The sequence below is a fragment of the Nicotiana tabacum genome, chromosome 9 (assembly GCF_000715075.1).
Source record: "Nicotiana tabacum cultivar K326 chromosome 9, ASM71507v2, whole genome shotgun sequence".
Taxonomy (NCBI): domain Eukaryota; kingdom Viridiplantae; phylum Streptophyta; class Magnoliopsida; order Solanales; family Solanaceae; genus Nicotiana; species Nicotiana tabacum.
Genome location: NC_134088.1, coordinates 24519990 through 24539066, shown reverse-complemented (window position 1 = coordinate 24539066; position 19077 = coordinate 24519990). Strand labels below are relative to the sequence as shown.

The 19077-nt window shown below is 39.0% G+C and overlaps 2 protein-coding genes across 4 annotated transcripts; one reads left to right on the top strand and one right to left on the bottom strand.

The window, feature by feature from the left end:
- Nucleotides 1-331: 331 nt before the first annotated feature.
- Nucleotides 332-4173, top strand: LOC107762113 (pentatricopeptide repeat-containing protein At4g33170-like). Of its 3 annotated transcripts, XR_012694802.1 has the most exons (3): nt 332-568; nt 1583-3713; nt 3796-4173. XR_012694802.1 is itself a non-coding variant. In XM_075221534.1 (2 exons), the coding sequence occupies exon 2, from the start codon at nt 1841-1843 to the stop codon at nt 3473-3475; it is 1635 nt and encodes a 544-aa protein (XP_075077635.1). In that variant the 5' UTR covers nt 332-568; nt 1713-1840; the 3' UTR covers nt 3476-4173. The 3 variants fall into 3 exon arrangements, 2 of the variants coding, with proteins under 2 accessions (XP_075077635.1, XP_075077634.1); XM_075221534.1 differs by having other exon boundaries at nt 1713-4173; XM_075221533.1 differs by having other exon boundaries at nt 1583-4173.
- A 1897-nt stretch (nt 4174-6070) lies between these two features.
- On the bottom strand, nt 6071-18553 carry LOC107822977 (pre-mRNA-processing-splicing factor 8A). Its single transcript, XM_075221532.1, has 26 exons — nt 17810-18553; nt 17061-17184; nt 16859-16951; nt 16381-16771; nt 15308-15788; nt 14426-15216; nt 14235-14320; nt 13957-14139; nt 13514-13828; nt 12656-12960; nt 12118-12572; nt 11838-11964; nt 11263-11504; nt 11036-11159; nt 10751-10940; nt 10562-10669; nt 10003-10256; nt 9235-9851; nt 9051-9157; nt 8693-8947; nt 8124-8597; nt 7769-7930; nt 7485-7682; nt 7077-7355; nt 6706-6948; nt 6071-6570 (listed from the first exon to the last, which is right to left on the bottom strand). The coding sequence occupies exons 1-26, from the start codon at nt 18199-18201 to the stop codon at nt 6379-6381; spliced, it is 7188 nt and encodes a 2395-aa protein (XP_075077633.1). The 5' UTR covers nt 18202-18553; the 3' UTR covers nt 6071-6378.
- Nucleotides 18554-19077: the final 524 nt, after the last annotated feature.

The window sequence follows — 19077 nt, the reverse complement described above, 5'->3', positions numbered from 1 at the left end:
AAATTAACCTAAATAGCCATCCACCAAATCACTTAAACTAAATATAGCCGGCAGATGTATAATATATATATATATATATATATATATACAATTTATGTATATATGTGTGTAATTGTATATAATCAGTATAAAATTTATGTATAGTGGCTAGAAAAAGTAATAGAGAATCAAGCCGGCTATTTGTGTAAAGATCCCCCTTTTTTTTTTTTTACAGAGTTGGGCTAAATGTCGACAGCTATTCAGCCCATCTCATCCAAATTACGGATCTGCTTTACTGCCCATATATGATTTTGAAATATTAAGAGAGAGCTCTTTCCATTATTATTAAAAATGAACTGAAAATAAGGGAGAGAAATAAATAAAGATACAAACATTTAAAAAAGAAATAGTAGTAAATCTTCTAATAATGATCCAAGATTAGGTTTTTAGTGTCAAACTTAATTCCATTGAAAAGGGTTTTTGGAGAAATTCTTGAAATTGTGCTTAGGTTAGCTTTCTGGGAAGAAGAAAGAAGGAAGAAATATGAGATTGACCCAAGTTTGAGTTCTTGTTCCACCTTACTTCATAGGTAAAAATAAAAGTTAGCTTTCCAACTTTTATTTTTATGAAGCAAAAGGTCGATTTTTTTTTTTTTTATGGGGTCTATAACTTGTTGAAGATGAAATGCAATTAACTTGTCTATATGTTATGTTAAACAGCTATAGATATTTGCTTGTACATTTTAATAGAATTATTTGGTGAAGTTGCATAAGTCCTTTTGTTTCAAAGAACTTGTGTTGTTTGGTTTGGTTACTGTTATCTTGGCTAGTTTTGTGAATGCAATAGTAAGATTATTAATCTTGTTTCTTACTTATTAAAAAGATACGATTATTAATCTTGTTTCTTACTTATTAAAAAGATGCTTGATTTGTGCTTCTTAAAAAAAAAAAACAGATGCTTGATTTGTTTATGTTTTTGTTTTTTGTTTAATGTAGTGTCTATATGTATAGAAGCTACATGAAATGTCAAGATTCTATTTTTCACATATTAAGAGTAGTTTAAATGTACAAGGAGTTAATGACAAAAAGTATTGAAGTTTGATTTTCGAAAGCGAGAAAATGACGCTCAATGTGGTAAAGAGAGCTTTTGAATGGCTCGGATTTGCAGCATTTTCCACTTTACCATGTGTCTTTCCTCTTGTCTTTCGTTCTTTACTAGATTGTCTTTTGCCTTTGTCTTTGTTTTTTTTTTTTGGGTTGTTACTATTTTCTTTATTGAAGTGTAGTAATGTTGTTTGGAGAAGATAAAATAAGAAGGAAAATAGGACCAATTTAGGAGTTAATGCCGATGTGAAGTTAATTATGAGAACAAAATGGAGAACGGAAAAGAGTAACACAGAAGGGTCGAGTAAGTGGTTTTATTGGATAAACTATGGTTTCTTTTATGTGAAGGGTGTTTTTGAAATATTTGCAGTTATGTGGGGCTTCCATGTGATTGACCTGATAATGAAAGAACAGAAACTAGTACTTAAATTTGAATTGGATATGATCATCAATTGTTTCATTTTTGTCCTCTGCCCTTATTCACCGAACCTTTCGTGCAGGTGTATTTGCTTGCTAAGACGTCCGTGTTTAAGTTTTTTGTAGATGAAATTCTTGAATAAAGGACATTTTTTATTTAAGAAATGCATATTACGTAAGAACTTCACTTAGTGTTGCGGTAAATGGTACCAGAAATTCTTGGTTCACTATTGCATCATTGCTCTAAGACCAAGGCATTCCGTTATGGCCTCTCTCTTCATGCTGCGGCGATCAAGTCAGGCTTGCGAGATGACGTTGTCATATCCAATCACATCCTCAACATGTATGCCAAGTGTGGAAATATCAACTTTGCCAGTCAAGTTTTTAATGAGATGTCCGAGAGAAATCTCGTTACCTGGTCAGCCATGATCTCTGGTTATAGCCAAGACGGGAAGCATCTCATGGCTATCAACCTTTACTCCCAAATGACACTAGAGCCCAATGAATTTGTCCTTGCTAGTGCTCTTAGTTCATGTTCTAACCTCTTGGCCCTGAAACTTGGTAGACAAATACACGCCCAGTCTATCAAATTAGGCTGTTCGTCCATTTCATTTGTGTCCAACTCTCTGATATCGATGTACATGAAAAATGGTCAATGTGGTGATGCTCTTTCGGTTTTTGCAAGAACACCTAACCTAACTGATGTCTCTTACAACGCAATTATAATGGGTTTGGTAGAAAGTAGTCAAAGAGAGAAAGCATTTGAAGTCTATAAGTGTATGTGCCGACAAGGGTTGGTGCCGGACTGCTTCACCTTTGTGGGCTTATTAGGAACCTGCAATTCTGCAGATGTTTTGGGGAAAGGAATACAATTGCATAGCCAAACGATGAAGCTCAAACTTGACGGGACTGCCTTTATAGGCAATGTAATAATGATAATGTACTCAAATATAAACTTGTTAGATGAAGCTGAAAAGGTTTTCAGATCAATCAAAGAGAAAGATGTCATTTCATGGAATACTCTCGTTGCTGCTTGTTCTCGTTGTGACGATCATTCGAAAGCATTGGGCGTTTTTAGAGAGATGTTGGAGTATTTTGATGGAAGGCCTGATGAGTTTACCTATGCTAGTGTGCTTTCTGCATCTGCTGGCATGGGTTCTATGCAATTTGGGAGGCAAATACATGCAAATATTATTAGAACAAGCTCAAGTGTAGATATTGGTGTTGGCAATGCACTTGTGAACATGTATGCTAAATGTGGCTGTATTCAGTATGCATATACAGCTTTTAGGCTAATGACTTGTCATAATCTTGTTTCATGGAATAGTGTCATTGCTGGATTTGCTAACCATGGCCATGGAAAAGAAGTTATAAAATTGTTCGAGGAGATGAAGAGTGTCGGTTTAAAACCTGATTCTGTCACATTTCTTGGACTTCTAATCGCTTGCAATCATGCAGGGCTTGTAGATGAGGGCCTAGATTACTTCAATACCATGAACGAGATTTATGGGGTTACTCCTGATATTGAACATTTCTCTTGCCTCATTGATCTACTAGGACGAGCTGGGAGACTGAAAGATGCTGAAGAATACATGCAAAGATACCCTTTTGGGCATGATCCAGTTGTTTTAGGTTGCTTACTTTCAGCTTGTCGGCTGCATGGTGATGTTATAATAGGGGAAAGAATGGCTAAAAAGCTCCTACAGCTTCGGCCAGTTTCAACTTCACCTTATGTTTTGTTATCAAACTTGTATGCTTCAGACGAGAAGTGGGATAGTGTAGCAGAGGCAAGAAAAATGTTAAAGGGCTGTGGTTTAAAGAAGGAGGCTGGTCATAGTCTCATTGAAGTGAAGGGATCTGTTGAAAAGTTCACAATTGGCGATTTCTCTAATTCAAGGATCGAGGAAATCATGAAAGTGCTTGGTGCTTTAGGCTGTGGATGGGATGAAGAAACTTTTCTCCTTGATTCAGCATAAAAAAGGAGTTTTGTTCCTCATTCCACTCCTTCAGCACTATTGCAACAGCTCGGTATGCCTATTGTTCTGTTTTGGTTTTCTGTACATGCTGGAACAGAAGAAGCGTATCAGACATGTTCGTGTGCAGTTGTATGGAGGGGAGTGGTCGCGGTCTGTTTAATCTGATGTTTTTTGGAACTTTAAACTCGGCATGCATGAAGAGCTTCTGAAATGACAGATTTTACTGAACTAACAAAAGGTACAGACTTATCTTCTTAATCCGCTCCTTTCAAACAGCTTTTGGTCTTTCTAAATTTGATCCTTGGAGATGAATCTGGCAGTGGCTTCATGATGTAATTGGAAGGCTTGGTTTTCGAGCTGTTGTTCTGGAGATTAATTTGAAACTGCTTAGGTAACAGCTGATTTTGTGCCCTCATTCTTTAGGGATAGATTTGGCATTATGATACAACTGACAGAAATTTGCCGCTAAAACTGCAAGAAAAATCCTAAGTTCTTTGACCTTTCTGTTTCAGGTATGAATCTGGTAGAACGAATAAAATGTTTTTATCTTTTTGAAACTAGTTTTCTCTATTGAGATCCAGTTGTCCTTTCCCTGCATTCCATACTTGAATTCCTAGCATCTTATGTATATTTAGAAATACCTTTGACAGACTGAACGAAATGAGATTTGCTTTTGAAATTTGATTCTTTTCTGTGACTATCAACTTTGAGCTAGAAATAAGCTCTAAGCATGTATACTTTTCCAGGTCGCATAGGAATAGTATATGTTTCATATCACTTTTGAAAGCTTAAATGTCTGCTCTAACTTCTTAAATATCATGTAATGTGATGGAAATAAGTGGTTTGTTGGCTATCTATCCGATCTCCTGTGGAGAAGAGCAATCATGTGGTTTAGTTCTCTTTACACAACTGAAGTGAATTTATGATATTGTTTCTTTTTGTGTGTTACATTACAATAGTAAGTTTTGGTAGAAGGTTATGTCCAATGGATTTGCCATTTCTCTAGCATATGTTTTTCGGAGAGTAAGTTACTCCATCCCAGAATGTATCTCTGGGCCTATGTGAGCATCTAACAACCTATTTGTCGAACTGGAACTATCCCACCTTCCCTAATTTTCTCGACTAAGCAAGGTCAAACACAATGAAACTGATGAAATGATGCGCTTCCCTCTCCTGCTTCTTAAGTGTCTGTATAATCTTTGCTTATTTCTCCTGATTTCGATATTGATGTTGATCTGAACATTACTGTTGGAATTGATTGTCTCCACTCATACCGGCTTCTCTTATTTGTCACTTTTCTTATCTGAGTCGATGTAGAAGCAAATAGAGACTGCTTTGTTCTGCATATTTGATGTTCAGATTATTGTTGTGGAAGTTGAGATGCATAGCTTTTGCCTTTGCAAGTGACATTTCCATCCAATTTCTTGGAAACTATCCTGGACAGCTAATACAAGCAGGAAGCTGCTCCGACATCTTTAACAGTATTATTGTGGCCTCCCTAAGTCGCTGACATTTTTGCTGAGAGAATCCAAGATTTAAATATGTTAGGTTCTTACTATTGAATCATTACACTTATTATGGGCTCAAAGTTTAACTTTTTCTGAAATCCCATAATTTAAATTTCTTATATGAAATTATAGTAGACTTTTTATCTATGCTCCGTGTTGAAAATGCACGGTTCAGTTGACCAGTTAACTGTATGCTCAACCCGCTGCTACGTGCTTGACTCCAAGCGAGAAATAAGCCTTTCCAACGGATTGGTGGTGTAATAAACCTCCAGTCGCGGATCTTTGTTTTCATTGAGGCAAGAAACTTAGCTCGTTTTAGAAAGGAGATAAACTAATCAACAAGTATCACAAGATAGTGTACAAATTAATTTTGTTTTGATAACTATGGGCGTTGTTTGATTTACAACTAGTTAAACATGTCTTCGTAACTTATTCGAGAAAAGTGCATTGGAGAGGACATGCCATGAGATACTTCACCGACATATAATCTTTTGTAGCTTAACGTCAACGTACGTACATCTGTTTGACAACATGCAACAATTTTCTTGAAAATTGCAAGAATTTGTGCTGCCAAATAATCAAATCCATTACGCCTTAGGTTCCCATACAAGTCAGCTGCTAGAAATCACAATTAGTAAAGATTGCTGTAAACGATACAAAGGGAAGTTCAAATGAGACGAGCATATGACAAATATCACCTTTTTCAGGAGTTATACATGTCCGAAAAACATGCAACTATGCAATATCTCAAACCTTTAATATGAATAAAGACATTACTAGCATTTAATTCATTAACATTCTAAACCTTACACTGTTCAGTTGCATTGCTCTGGGCATAAGTGGCATACCCAAGATTTTGTACAAGCAGGTTCAATCTTAGAATTACATAACTTTAGTAGTAAAATAGTTGTCAAGTGAGTTCAAATAAAATATTTATACAAAATTTACGCAGCTTTAATCCTAATTTATACATATACATAGTATTATTTTTTTGATGAAGCGGGTTCAGTTGAACCCGCTTGCCACCACGTGCCTCCACCACTGCTGGGCAAAGGCTACTACAGCAACAGGATTAAGGGAAAAATCAAAACACCAAAAACACGATTTGCTTTCTCTTAGTGTACAAACATCTGTTGTTTTGCCGCATCTAAAAGGTGCGAGCTAAATGCTAAACCACAAATTCGAACCGCGACATCCGCCCTTCGATAAAAAGTATACAGCGGCATCAAGCTACAAATTCATTTCATATATTTACAACTTGTAGGTTCCATCTAATATCATCAGCCACTACACTATGGACTATAGCTGAGACATACCACAACAAAGTCACCACTTGATTTGACTTCCCAAAGACCTGAGGGTAATCTTACCAACATATATTTGAATGGCAATGTATTATGTAAATGTATCTTCCCGATCTGCCTCAGCAGTATCACCTTCCTCCATATTGCTGAATTCCAGGAAATGTGTTGGTCGGTGATCCTCATTGTAGTACTCCCGAGGTGTACCTAACTTCACCCCGTACTTCATGCTAACAGTGTGCTTCACTCCCATGAAGTTGTAATTCCATGGACCATTATCAGGTATCTGCACAACAAAGTTACATTTAGATTCAGTTCTAGACTTAAGTGGCATGGAAAGAAGCAGGGAGATGCAGGAAACATGGGACGGGAGCAGCAATCAAATATCCAACTGAATAATCCACAAGACTAGCAAACTTACCATGTAAAAGCCAAGGAATCGGTCACTCAACAGCATCTGGACCTTCTCGTAATGAGTCGGCAGGTAACCATGAGGGTTGCTTCCTGTATCTTTGTTAGCACGTCCCCATTCATACCCTGTTGGCGTCAGCTTATATGCAGTTAACGAACAAGACCCTGGTGTGAAACTGCATGTCAATATAATACACTTCTCTCCATCCCAGTGTTTGTTGTTCTCCAGGATCCGAGCATGTGAAGTAACATCCTGTTATTCAGAAGATTTACCCATCAGAAGAGCTATGCACAGAGCAATTGGCTAAACAAACCCCACCTAAACCCTGGAATATAACTCATTACAGCTGCACAATAAAACAAAGATGAATAGAAGTTAACCTGTGGAGACAACTGAGGAAGTTCATTTGGTTGTGTGTGCATCCATCCCAAAGGCTCCAAGTCATTGAGAAAATCATGCTCTGGAAGACCGGAAGGTAGATGCACCTGCTGATGTGTCCCCCACTGTGGAGGCATTGCAATACACCGGATTTCCTTCACCTGAGGATTATCTGGTGGACTTACACCATATAAGTAACCAGCAATTTGTGTCCGCAGATCGGCAATGCAAATGAACTTCTTCAGAATATTCTTTGGCATGATGTACGTATATCCAGTCTCCTGCACAAACAGTTAAAAACCAAAATATTAACACTGAATTTTTTTTCCATTTTAACAGTGATTCTACTAACAAGGTGCTAAAGGTATAATATGTCTAGTTAAAACCACATATTGCACAGCAAGTTTTACCTTTATGTCCTCTGAATTTACATATATGTGGTTCACACGGAGATAGAGATTTGTTGCAGAAATTGCTCTCACACGCCAATCTGTTTTAGAGCCAAAGGCAGCTTGCTCATAGGGACTTGTAGTAGTAACAATCAACTCATCACCATGGACATTAGTGGTCTTTGTGGTAACCGCTGTCAGTTGACTTGCTTCCTTGGCCTGAAAAGATGATGCACATTAGCAACTGAAGCTCTAAAACACAAAGGGGGCACATTGACATGTACTAGAAGGACCAAGATGATTACCTGTTTCTCAATCTCGGCTATCTGTTGTCGCTGCTGGGATGGAGGAGTAATCTCAGCTCCAAGTATAATATCACGGATCTCAGACTGCGTCAATGCTGATGTGTTGACATTGTTCTTTTTTGCATAGTCAGAGAGAATGAGATCTCTAAGCGCTACTTCAACCTGCACCATGCACAGTCCAGAATCAGAAAGGATTCCACCAAATTAAAATCAAAACAATCTCACAGGTGTGCCGCTGAACAAGCTAAAGAGAAGATTAACCTTATGAAGTATAAAGCCACTAACAAAAGTTTCTTTCACAATATCACAGTCTATCAATATTCAAGGAGACATAGGCACATTTTCCTAAACATACCTTCATCCACTGGTCATCTGTAAGTGAAGGCCAGATGTGGTGAGGCTCAGTAACGACCGACTTGTCAGGCTTGAGTAGCATCTTAGCCTTTTCATTGTTCACATGAAGTGCACGCAGGATGAGGATGAGCCTGGAGAATGCTGTATAGGACGAGATGCTCTTCAACCAATCATCATATATGTTAAACAGAACCATTTGTGGCTCCGTAGCCTTCAGTATAAGATCACCGAATTTCTCTATCTTCAAACAGGCCTGGAATGGTAACTGCAGCTCACTTCCTTTGATAACAATATTCGGAAAATCGAGCAAGTGGACCTCCAAAGGATCAAGCATTCCTTTCCTAGTCACAATAATTTGCTTAGGTTGTTCTTCAACTGGCAAAGACCTTACAAGCGCAGCCACTTCTTCGGCTGTTTTCCACTTGGCCAGCTGGCCAAGACGCTTTTGCCCTGCCCACACACTTGTGTGAATGACCTGTAAATGAAAAACACAGCACACACATCAGTTAGAGGACAATGGAGTTTGCCCAAGAGTAAACAAGAAAATTACGGTCGAACAACCGCATTTACCTTCAAAAACAGTTGTCCTGTCCTAGGATTGAAAATGAAAATTGCACCATTTATGGGCTTTGTCGTCAGGTTTCCCTCAAAGGTCTTGTGGATGGTCACTCGGTACACATTTGTGTCATCAACAAACCATATAATTTGATTGCTGAAAATCTCTCCATAATTCTGAGATGATAAATATGGTTCTGTGGGCTCTGAAGAATACAATTGCAACCCTTTCCTTATGCGCTCCCTCAGAACATAGAGTGCAGGATTTGACTGCATAATGGAACATAAGGATGTTAAGAAACTTTCAGCTGCAACATATACTACAAGCAAACCAGTTCATGAAAATAATGGATGATTGAAAGGGGAAAAGTACCTTCATAATCTTGTTCATGGCTTGGGCAAGCAATGGTTTTGAACCAGGGAACCAGTTACCAAAGGCGGAATGCAAGTTGTAAGCAAGGTCAAGTCCAATCATTACACCTGCAAAAAGAAATAACTATAACCTGTCTGACAAAGGAAATAAATTCAGTTGATCACTATATGCACATGTGACATACCAGTAGGAGATGGATAAATAGACATGTTGTCCGTTGTGTAATCCATGAACTTTGCTCGTGTATAACGCTCAATATCATGAGAATCATAGTCACCCCATCGAAGCTGCACATCTATCCAGTATTTGTTACTAGCCTTCTGGTCAAACACATCCTTCGATTCGGCCACAAGACTAGGTTTTGACATTGGCCATCTATGTGCAGCAAAAAGGAGGATGTCAGCGCACGAGCTATTCATTTTGTAACTCTTTCTTGGATGAATTGTTTCCTTCTGTACGGTCTCAATTTCCAACGCATCCAACTCTTGATCCAAAACTTGGCAAAGATCCATGACAACACTCTCATGGATCTTCTGCCACAAATGTGCACGGAAGATCTGTATCAAAGATATCTTCAGAGTTGGAATCTTCCCATGCATAAATATCCCAGTCAGGTCCAGCTGTACTTGGAAACCAACATAGACATTGGCCCTATTTATTGTTGGCGACCACCAAAGAGTAAACCTACGATTAGGGATTTGATTAAGCCCAGATCGTTGAGCATTAGTCAGTTTCTTGTACTTCATAGATTCCTCAAAACCTGAAGCTTTCTCCCAGAAAAGACCCTCCCAAGTAGGGAAACTGAAATATCATCAAGGAAATTAAGTTAGTAAAGCCTGCACCAAAAGGTTATGCAAACTCAGACCACACAATCCAGTTCAGAGAGTAAAAACATTTTGGCTCCCCAATAATATTAAAAGAAATAAAAAGAGCAATGAGGAAGAGAGCATACTATGTTCCTTTGAATAATGTATGCTCAAGAATTCCTTCAACTCCTCCAAGAGCTTGAATCACATCAGTACGATAGTTATTCAGGTTCCATAGCTTTCCATCATGCCTCTGGTGTGTCCACCAGAATGGATTCTGCTTAAGAACTTGGTACTGTTTAAAGTCTGTTCTCACTCTCCATCCTTTGTCATATGCAAGGGTGTGGCGATCCTTCTGGAACAATGTATTGATTCGAGGTATTCCACGATCCCATGAATCCTAATGAATCACAAGAGAGGAAAGTTAACAAAACCGGCAAACGGTCAATTGCCAAAATAACATGAAAGCTGCAAGCTCCCCCCCCCCCCCCCCGCCCCCCAAAAAAAAGATAACTAGCTAATGATTTGTTTTTGTATTTTGTAGTTTTCTTTTCGGCACCACAGTGAAAGGAAATTCCAGATATCACAAATGATGTATCTCGTCTCGGCCTACAAACCACTTAAGAAGTACAGCAGACAGTGAAGAAAAATTCCAGTGGTCCAAATGACGCAAGAGAAAGTTATCAATATAGGAAGATTACTCACTTCCAGATCTTCAAGGGTCAAACGCCTATTCTGTGCCTGGGCTTCCTGCCTTTTCAAAGCATACTCGGCCCAAACTCTCTGAGAGTCAATGAACTCACTCTCCCACGGCTGTCAAGGAGTAATAAATTAGTATTAGTAAAACTAATTTAGGTAGAGAAGAGAAAAGTCAAAGCCAGTATCAAAAGTCACCTGTATGTATCGATAAAGATTTGGAATCAATTGGTCCTCTTCATGGCTCATTCCACTTCTGAAATGTGTCACGCCAACATCTGTTTGCTGACTATACCTAAGATCACTCTGCGGGATCAATATGTGACCCATTGACAACATTCCCAGCCCTCCAATTTCCTTTGGCGTGTAGAAAATAACAGGAGGAAACCTAAAGCATATTCATCATTAGAAGAGATGTAGAAAATACATTTACTGAAAATTCAAATAATTTCAGCATACGCTCACACGTATTCAAGAACTTACCTACTGGGCATTTTAGAGTTCAAACCAATCTTAATACGAGTTTGTATCTTGTTTTCACATTTGACCAGCAGGTCCAGTAATTCTTGGGTATGTACTGTTGCTTCACGGAAATATGTCATGAGGCCTACAAGAATAAACCAAAAACCTTAGTGACAAGGATCCACTAGCAAGAGCCAAAGTTCAGGTTTGAAACAATTAATAGGCAGAAACTCAGGACAAGATATTACCAATAAGAGCAGTGTTCCATTTGTTAACAATCTTTGTGAATGTTGTAGAACCAGAGGACATGAGGATCTGCCTAACACGATTCTCAAACACCTTCATGTGCTCGTCATCTACACGCAAGAAGGCAACAGCTGTGCGTTCCTTAGTCTGCTCATTTTGTAGATTCCAGACTCCATCTCTTGTATTGCTGAATGCCTCTTGGGTCATTCTTATCTTAGGCAGTATCCGAACTTCAAATCCACACCTACATAATCATATCAAGGTTAGCTCATTAAATAAGATCATCAACACTTCCCTTTAATAAAGAGTAAGCCGTAAACAGCTCATCGCGGATGAATATTCCGGTGAACCTTTAGCAGGTCTAAAATTAGGAAGATTAAGACACAAATAAGTTCTAACTCCTATCCCAAGATATTAGACACAATGGATTCTGGGGTAGAATTCAAAATATGGAATTATCCAGTCCCCATCACTACCCACCCGCAAAAATATCATTCGAGTACTCAACAGGATTCTCTAAATAGATATCACCATGCAAAAAAGCTATAACAGACAACAAACAGAAAGATGTACGTACATGCTGAAGAGCAAGTTTGGGTTATCTTTGCTATAAACAGAGACAAAGCTGTTTTCCCACTCCAATGTAGTAATACTTCTAGGCAGCCGATTCTTCATGTCCCAGAAGACACTTCTCCCAAGATTAACTGAAATTTGAATTTAACCAAAAAGAAAGTCAAGTTTCACAGTACAATGAAAATAAATCAACTCTCATTAAATTTACCTGTAATCAGAAAAAAATACCAATTACAGAAGCTCAAAATTAAGGCACAACATAGAATAGCATATATGACAATTACCATCATGCTTCATGAGCCTCATTCTTGCGTCCCTTGGCCAGCATTTCTTGTTGTTATAACCAACCATGTTTTCATTGTTGGGATCAGGATGCTCAGTAAGATATCTTTGGATAAGGTCCCGAGCCTCTTCATGAGTGAAGCGAAATAATATATGCACCTTGTCAATGTAGCGAGAGTACAACCGGATAGGATGCCTCGTTTCCACTCTAGTATCACTAAAGGTTATGAATTCATTGGGCATCTGTGGTGGACCAGCAATTTCACTAGCTCGAGTTAAACCTAGGAGCAAGAGATCCAACACAAGCCCATAGTACTGTACAACAAATGAAGCAAATTGAAGACCACGTATTAGCCCATATGAATTTGTGTGACTCATATCTTTGTAAGACAGCACAACGTTGTTTTTTGCAGTAACATAATCAGCAATATTGTGGTCCAGCACCAAACGCAGAAGCCTACAAAAAAATTAAAGTAGGTTAATGCAATACCCAAAAAAGAAAAGAATTTCTAAGTACCAGCAGCTCTCAACAACAAATACCTGTTCAACATGGTCAGGTCAATCTTTTCAAAGAATTTCTCAAACTTCGTCTGCAGCATCACCACACACTGTCCTTCACTGGTGTCCCATACTCCTTGCAAATTGTTTATGCCTTGACACCATTTATACACTAATAGTGGTGGTGGCTCTGAATCGGCAGGCTTAATCCAATTTGGGAAAAGATGGCGCTTATCACCTTCATACCATAGGTACTGATCCAGGTACGCATCAGTAATCTTCTCAAGTGGTTCGATCTCATAAACAGGAATCAGGTAACTGTACAAGTCCATGAACTCTATGCCAACCTGTGAAATGCAATCATCAGTCCATGCTTAAAGAAAAACATTCTTACAGAGACTACCAAACTAAATAAGCAGGGCTCTCTTCAGCAACTTCCAGGAAATGATCAGAGCACACATCTTATCTTGTTTCTCTAACCCAAATTTCAATTAACTAATACACACACACACGCACGCACACGCACGCACGCACACACACACACACAGAGGTAACTCCAATATAAATTTAATCCTAGCAAGGATTTTCTCCAACATATCATAGACCTAGGTTTTTTCAGCAGAATTTACATGATACCAAATTTCTGTGTGCAAAATTATGGGCCAACTGGACCGTGGTATGGCAGCAGTAGCACGAGTGGTCTAACTATCTGATATCCCTGATTCTTGTATGACCTTTCAGCAATTACTCAATTTCGTTTAGGCTATTTGGATTAAGTAAATACTTAGGACATAAACTTTATAAACCTAGGATAATGCGACAAGATCATAGTTGCTCCCACCAAATCAGTACATTGAGCTCCTTAACACTCAAACATGTATTTCAAACAGTGAAACTTACTTCTTTGAAGGCACGCTGAGTAAGCAGGTGACGCTTAATCCTTGACAATGCCTCATGCGGATTATCATAAGCTTGCTCAATGAGGCCCAACTCTTCCCTTTGCTGTTGGTTTAACCTCACAGCCACACTGTAAGATTCTTTCAGTCTCTCAAGGGCAAGGATAAGTAGCTTCGTGTCATGCTTGTATGACAATGGAGGGAATGGAATAGGAGAAAACTTCCTCGACTCCAACCAATGCACAGTGGTAGTATAAATAGCTACTGCTTCTTCTGGAGTAACATATGGGCCGTCTTTCAAGTAGTTATGTTGCCGCTCCTGTTAATTGAAGGAAATCACAAAGCAACATGAATTACCACCAAGCTTATCTCCAATAAGCAGATGTTATAAAACCAATGCACTTTTCTGAGTAAAAGAAACCCACAGACAATATCAGTAAAACTCACCTGTTCAGCCTTCAGCCAAAGGCGGGTCAATCTTCCAAGGTTTTTACGACACACAGTCTTGTCAACAGTTGCTCCTCTTCTTATACGTTCACGGTTGTAGTGAGCAACATTTGTCCACCAATCAGCTTTTGATTTGACATAACGAAGAATCATGTTCTCAATAGGAACAGGCAAACCTGGGACCTAATAAAACAAATAGCCAAAAAAAATTAATTGAATAGATATGTAGTCTAAAGTGAAACTCATTGTTACAGAGGGGGAAAGGAGAACAATAGTACCTTCCAAGGAATATTTGCCTTCCAACAACGCCATGCTTCACTTAGATGCTGCAAAATGGTTCTCGCTTTATTTTGCTTGATACCCTCTACAGTAAAGAGGCACTATATTAGCAAAAAGATTCGGTCCGAGTAAAGTAAAGAAACAAAAGCATCCCAAGAAAGATGGACAATCAATGATAGAAGATTATCACCTGGCATAGCATCAAGGACATCATGCATTACTGCAGCACGGAGCTCCAAGTCAAAGTGGCTTTCAACACGTTGCTTTGTGACAGTTTTGGCCACCCCCTTCGAATGACGACCCTCAAATTGCCTCGCCAGTAAGTTTCCCAACCATCGTTCCAGAAGAGGCACTATACCCCGAAGGAAGAATAACCACACCCTCCACATAGGTGCCCAGAAACCACAACCAGGACCTTTTCCAACTGGCCCAGTATTGAATCGATAATAGATCAAATGTTTCAAATCCTTACACATTCGAATCTGCCTCATAAGCCTATACTTGTAACGGTACATACCCGTCAATTGACCAACATGTGAAAAAATGTATTGCAATCCATCTGCCAGCTGAAATGCATCAACATTTCCCAGACGGAACTGAACATTGGCATCAACAACTAGCTTTGTCAAACGCAGAATTTCACGACAAAGGTGGAAAGCATTACCAAACCGGGATTTCTTACGTTCCTTTGTAGTTAATGTCTTAACAGGCTTCAAATTAAAATTGTAATCAAGGTGAAGATAATTCAGGTTTTTCCTATGGATCAAGAGATTCAGCATATTGTATCCCTGCTTGCAAACTTGGAGACCAGCTTCAGCCCAATCAAGTTCTGTGGTTTGGAAAAATTTTGTGGCCTGAAGTGAGCGGAAAAGATGCTTCTTCTTCTGGGCCTTGGGAGGTCTATGATGCAGCTCATTCAACACAAAACATTTCAGTAGCTTCTGATAACTGACACGCACCTTGACAGGATATGATGGAGGACTGGAGGAAACCAAAATAGATAGTTAAACACATTTACAGTATAATGATTAACTTGCTATAGCAAAAGTAAAAGTGAAGATGGAAACCATACCAATGCTCCTTAAACCAATCTGACACAAGGGGTATATCTTCAGCACGCCTTGTCCGACCAGATCTCATGTTAAATGGGCGTGGGGCAAACAACAGGGAAATACCAGCAGCAGTAGTATCAGTATAGATTGGAGTCTCGTTCAGCAATGGCTCAACACCCTCAGGCAAGGTAAAGTCATCATCATCGTCATCCTCAGGAACTTTCTTCTCTCGGCGGTCCTTGGTGACTATGGGATGTATAAGCGGATCATAATAGAAAGCAGGTAGATCTGGATCCTCTGTTTTTATGTACATGATCATCGGAGTGTGATATATACAAAGCTTCACCTTTCTTGGTCTGTTGTTATAGAGGTGAGGGAAGGCAATTCTGTATTCTGTCCTCAGCGGTGACCTGATGATCAATTTGTTGATATCATTAAACTCATTCCAGTCTTCATCTCCTTTCTCCATGTCACGATATAAAGGTTCGAACTTGGGCCCACCTGCAGCATAAAAGAAGCTTCTTAGTGAAAACAGCCCACCAACCATGAAGATTCAATACAACAAAAATAACTACGCCTTTATCCCAAACAAGCTGGGGTAAGCTAATCCTCACCGGCCATGTTACTTCATTTAAACTCATCTCATGCCAATATTAATGTATATGCATGAAGATTCAACACATACCATGAAAAATTATTCCCTAATCCAGCCCACCCTAGGCCAGGAAAAAATGGACAAAAAGAGATGCTAGAAGGCGATCCTGTTGGAATGTGACACATTACCTAGATCAGGATAGGATAGCCAAATATGCAGGGTGAACATGGAAATACCCAAACAAATACTGAACAGATGGGAGAACTCACCAATATCATAATTGGTTCCTGAACTAACTAGCACTCAGGTATACCTTCTCGATAAGATTATGCAGATACTAGGCAGAAAAAGAAAACTGAATTTATTGGGAGGATACTGATCTTCAGCTAGGCAAGCTGAAGCAGTTCAGACCACTAGCATTTTAGGGGCACACCAAATAGCTATGAACTTAGAAGACAGAAACACGTAACTAACGACTCAATTGAGCATGTTACTTACCAGGTATGCACATATTCAATGCTTTAGCAGTGAAAAAGGACTCCATATCAAACAAGTAGAAGTAATTGCGATCAGTCAGATCTGAAAGCAGCTGTCCAGCCAGCCGGTGAAGTGTAGCCATTATAGGGAGGGACAAATGCCACCTGCGGTAACTAGGACCGTTAATAAGCTTTGTTTTCACCAATGGCTTATGGTCATAAAACCAGTTATAAACAGCTGAATCTTCTTCTTCATCCATCTCCAACTGGATTGGCTCCAAAGGATCAACATCCAAAAGATTATCAGCATAATCTAATGGAGGCTCCTCATCGTCAAAAGGAGGAAAACGCATTCTCTTGAAATGCCGCCGGTCTCTCTTCTCCCTTCTCATCATGATCCACATAGTGCCCCACTGCAAGATTTTGTGATTATGAATCAGTCCAGAATATATCGTTTAGTGGAGTTAGAAAGAAACCAAAGCAGGGGTCCAGTAGCATACCTGAGCCAGATATATAGGTTCAACAACCCATGGTATCTCGTTAACAAATGTAATAGCACCAGTAATGTGGTACAGTATTTTCACATCTCGAACCTGTTAAAACAAAAGGCATTATAGTAGAATAAAATGAAGATTCAACTACTAGAACAAGACACAACACAATTTGTCAAAATAAAACAATCAGCAAGGCTGCAGGAAGTACCTGCTCCCACGGCATAGGCATGTTCTCAAGGAGTTTGTAAACAGCATGAGGGACAAATTTAAGAGCTCCGAGATACACACGTTTATCATGACGATATTTTTTTGATGACATATCCCCATGGTCCCTGTAAGATGCATGAGCTCGATAAGCAAAGGAGAGAAAAATACAACAATATCACACTTCATAAAGCTGAGCAAACATTATCATCAAAGTCATGATTTATAACAGTAAAGGTGATGTTGAGACAGAGTAGAAAACCCCAGTTCTTCTATACTGACATCTGAACTTTAAGGGGATATTTAGGTATGGGTTAAGGCACTTGGACTACTATCCTATCAGAATTCACTCAGGTAACGAGTTGTTTTTTTCCTTCATTCTCTCTATTTAATTTTTAACAGACCTCATCATTGGATGATTTCAGGTTCTGCTTTCCAGGTGTTCTAGAAGTTGGTTGCCCCCATGGTGCAAGTGTTTAAATTCATTTACACACAATTTGAAACAACAAAGATAGTCATGAGGCCCCAAATATTAGAACTCCAGAAACCACATTGTTAAATATATATATAGGCAAAAAAAATTATTTACCTCACACCTACTAATGCATTTATTCACGATGCAAACACCTTCCAGACTCCAAAACAATTACCTAATAAACTAAACCACAACACCTCATAAATAGATTACCTGCATTTTCTGATAATATACACCTAAAATGCACAAATTTAACGAGCAAAAAAGTAAAAAATTACCTAATAATCTTGCGAACATGCTCCGGAGGCATATCCTCCTTTTGCGTCTCCACAAATCCAAATTTGCGCTTATCACTATACCGCTTAGAGTTAAGCTGCATCCATTTCCTAGCTTTCTCTTCAAGCTGAGCCTCAGTTGGCAAAACAGTATAAGAAGGCGGTGGCAGAGGCGGAGCCGGTCCTCCACTACTACCGCTTGTACCAGGAGGCATCATTACTGGCCCTGAGCTTGTACCTGGAGGCGGCGGCATCATAGACGGCGGAGGCGGTCCTCCACCAGGCGGAAGCGGTTGCATCATTGACGGAGGCGGCGGTCCTCCAGCACTACCGCTAGTACCTGGTGGTGCCATGTTACTATTGTTCCACATATCTTGTCCGTTTCCACTCCACATAACTACTTCGTGAAAACTCGAAATCTCAAACAACAAAATCTCGGTTTATCTCTATACAGAGCATTGAAATACAAAACCCTAGCTGACGTACGAACCTCGATATACGTCGGATGTAAAAATGTTACCACAGATTTTGGCTCACCGGAGATTCACGGTGGTTCGGTGGCCGTAAAAATGGATTCACAGAGGCGACGACGGCGAGCGAGGGGAAATAGAGAAAACTGGCTTCGGAGCTGGCTTATGGGGGTTTTATATCAAATCTGCTCAAAACCGACTTGAAGGAGTGAGGTTTAGCAGAAGATTTAGCTATTTTCCCCCTTTTTGTCATAATATTTTATGGTCCTTTGTCCATAAAAAAAACTTAAAATGTATTTGTCCATAAAAAGTTGCAATTTTTCCAAAATCAAAAAGTAATTTTGACTACTTTCTCAAAATTTATCCCCAAAAAAGAAAATCCTCGCTCAGAAAACTGCAACATTTTTTCAAGTAAAATATATGTCCAAATATAATTTTAAATTCTAAATAACATTTTTTAACTTAACTCTAAATATTACTTTTTTTAAAAATTATAATTTTTATGTCCAAACGACTACTATATTTCGACATGTATGTTTTTGTCATTAAAATTAGAGTTGGGGTTATTTTTGTCATTATATTGCCTTTTTCGGGTTAATTTAAAGTGTCTACAAACTAGCATTTCATTCTGAAGTAGCAAAGCATAATTTGATAACCACAGCCATTGCAGCAAAGCGCAGCAACCAAAGTAATCTACCATTGCCAAAGCAAAGCACCAAAAAAGAGCAGCACAACAATAATTTGCACTAATTCACCATTCACTTCTTTGTTATTATTTGCAATATATGTACTTTGATTGCT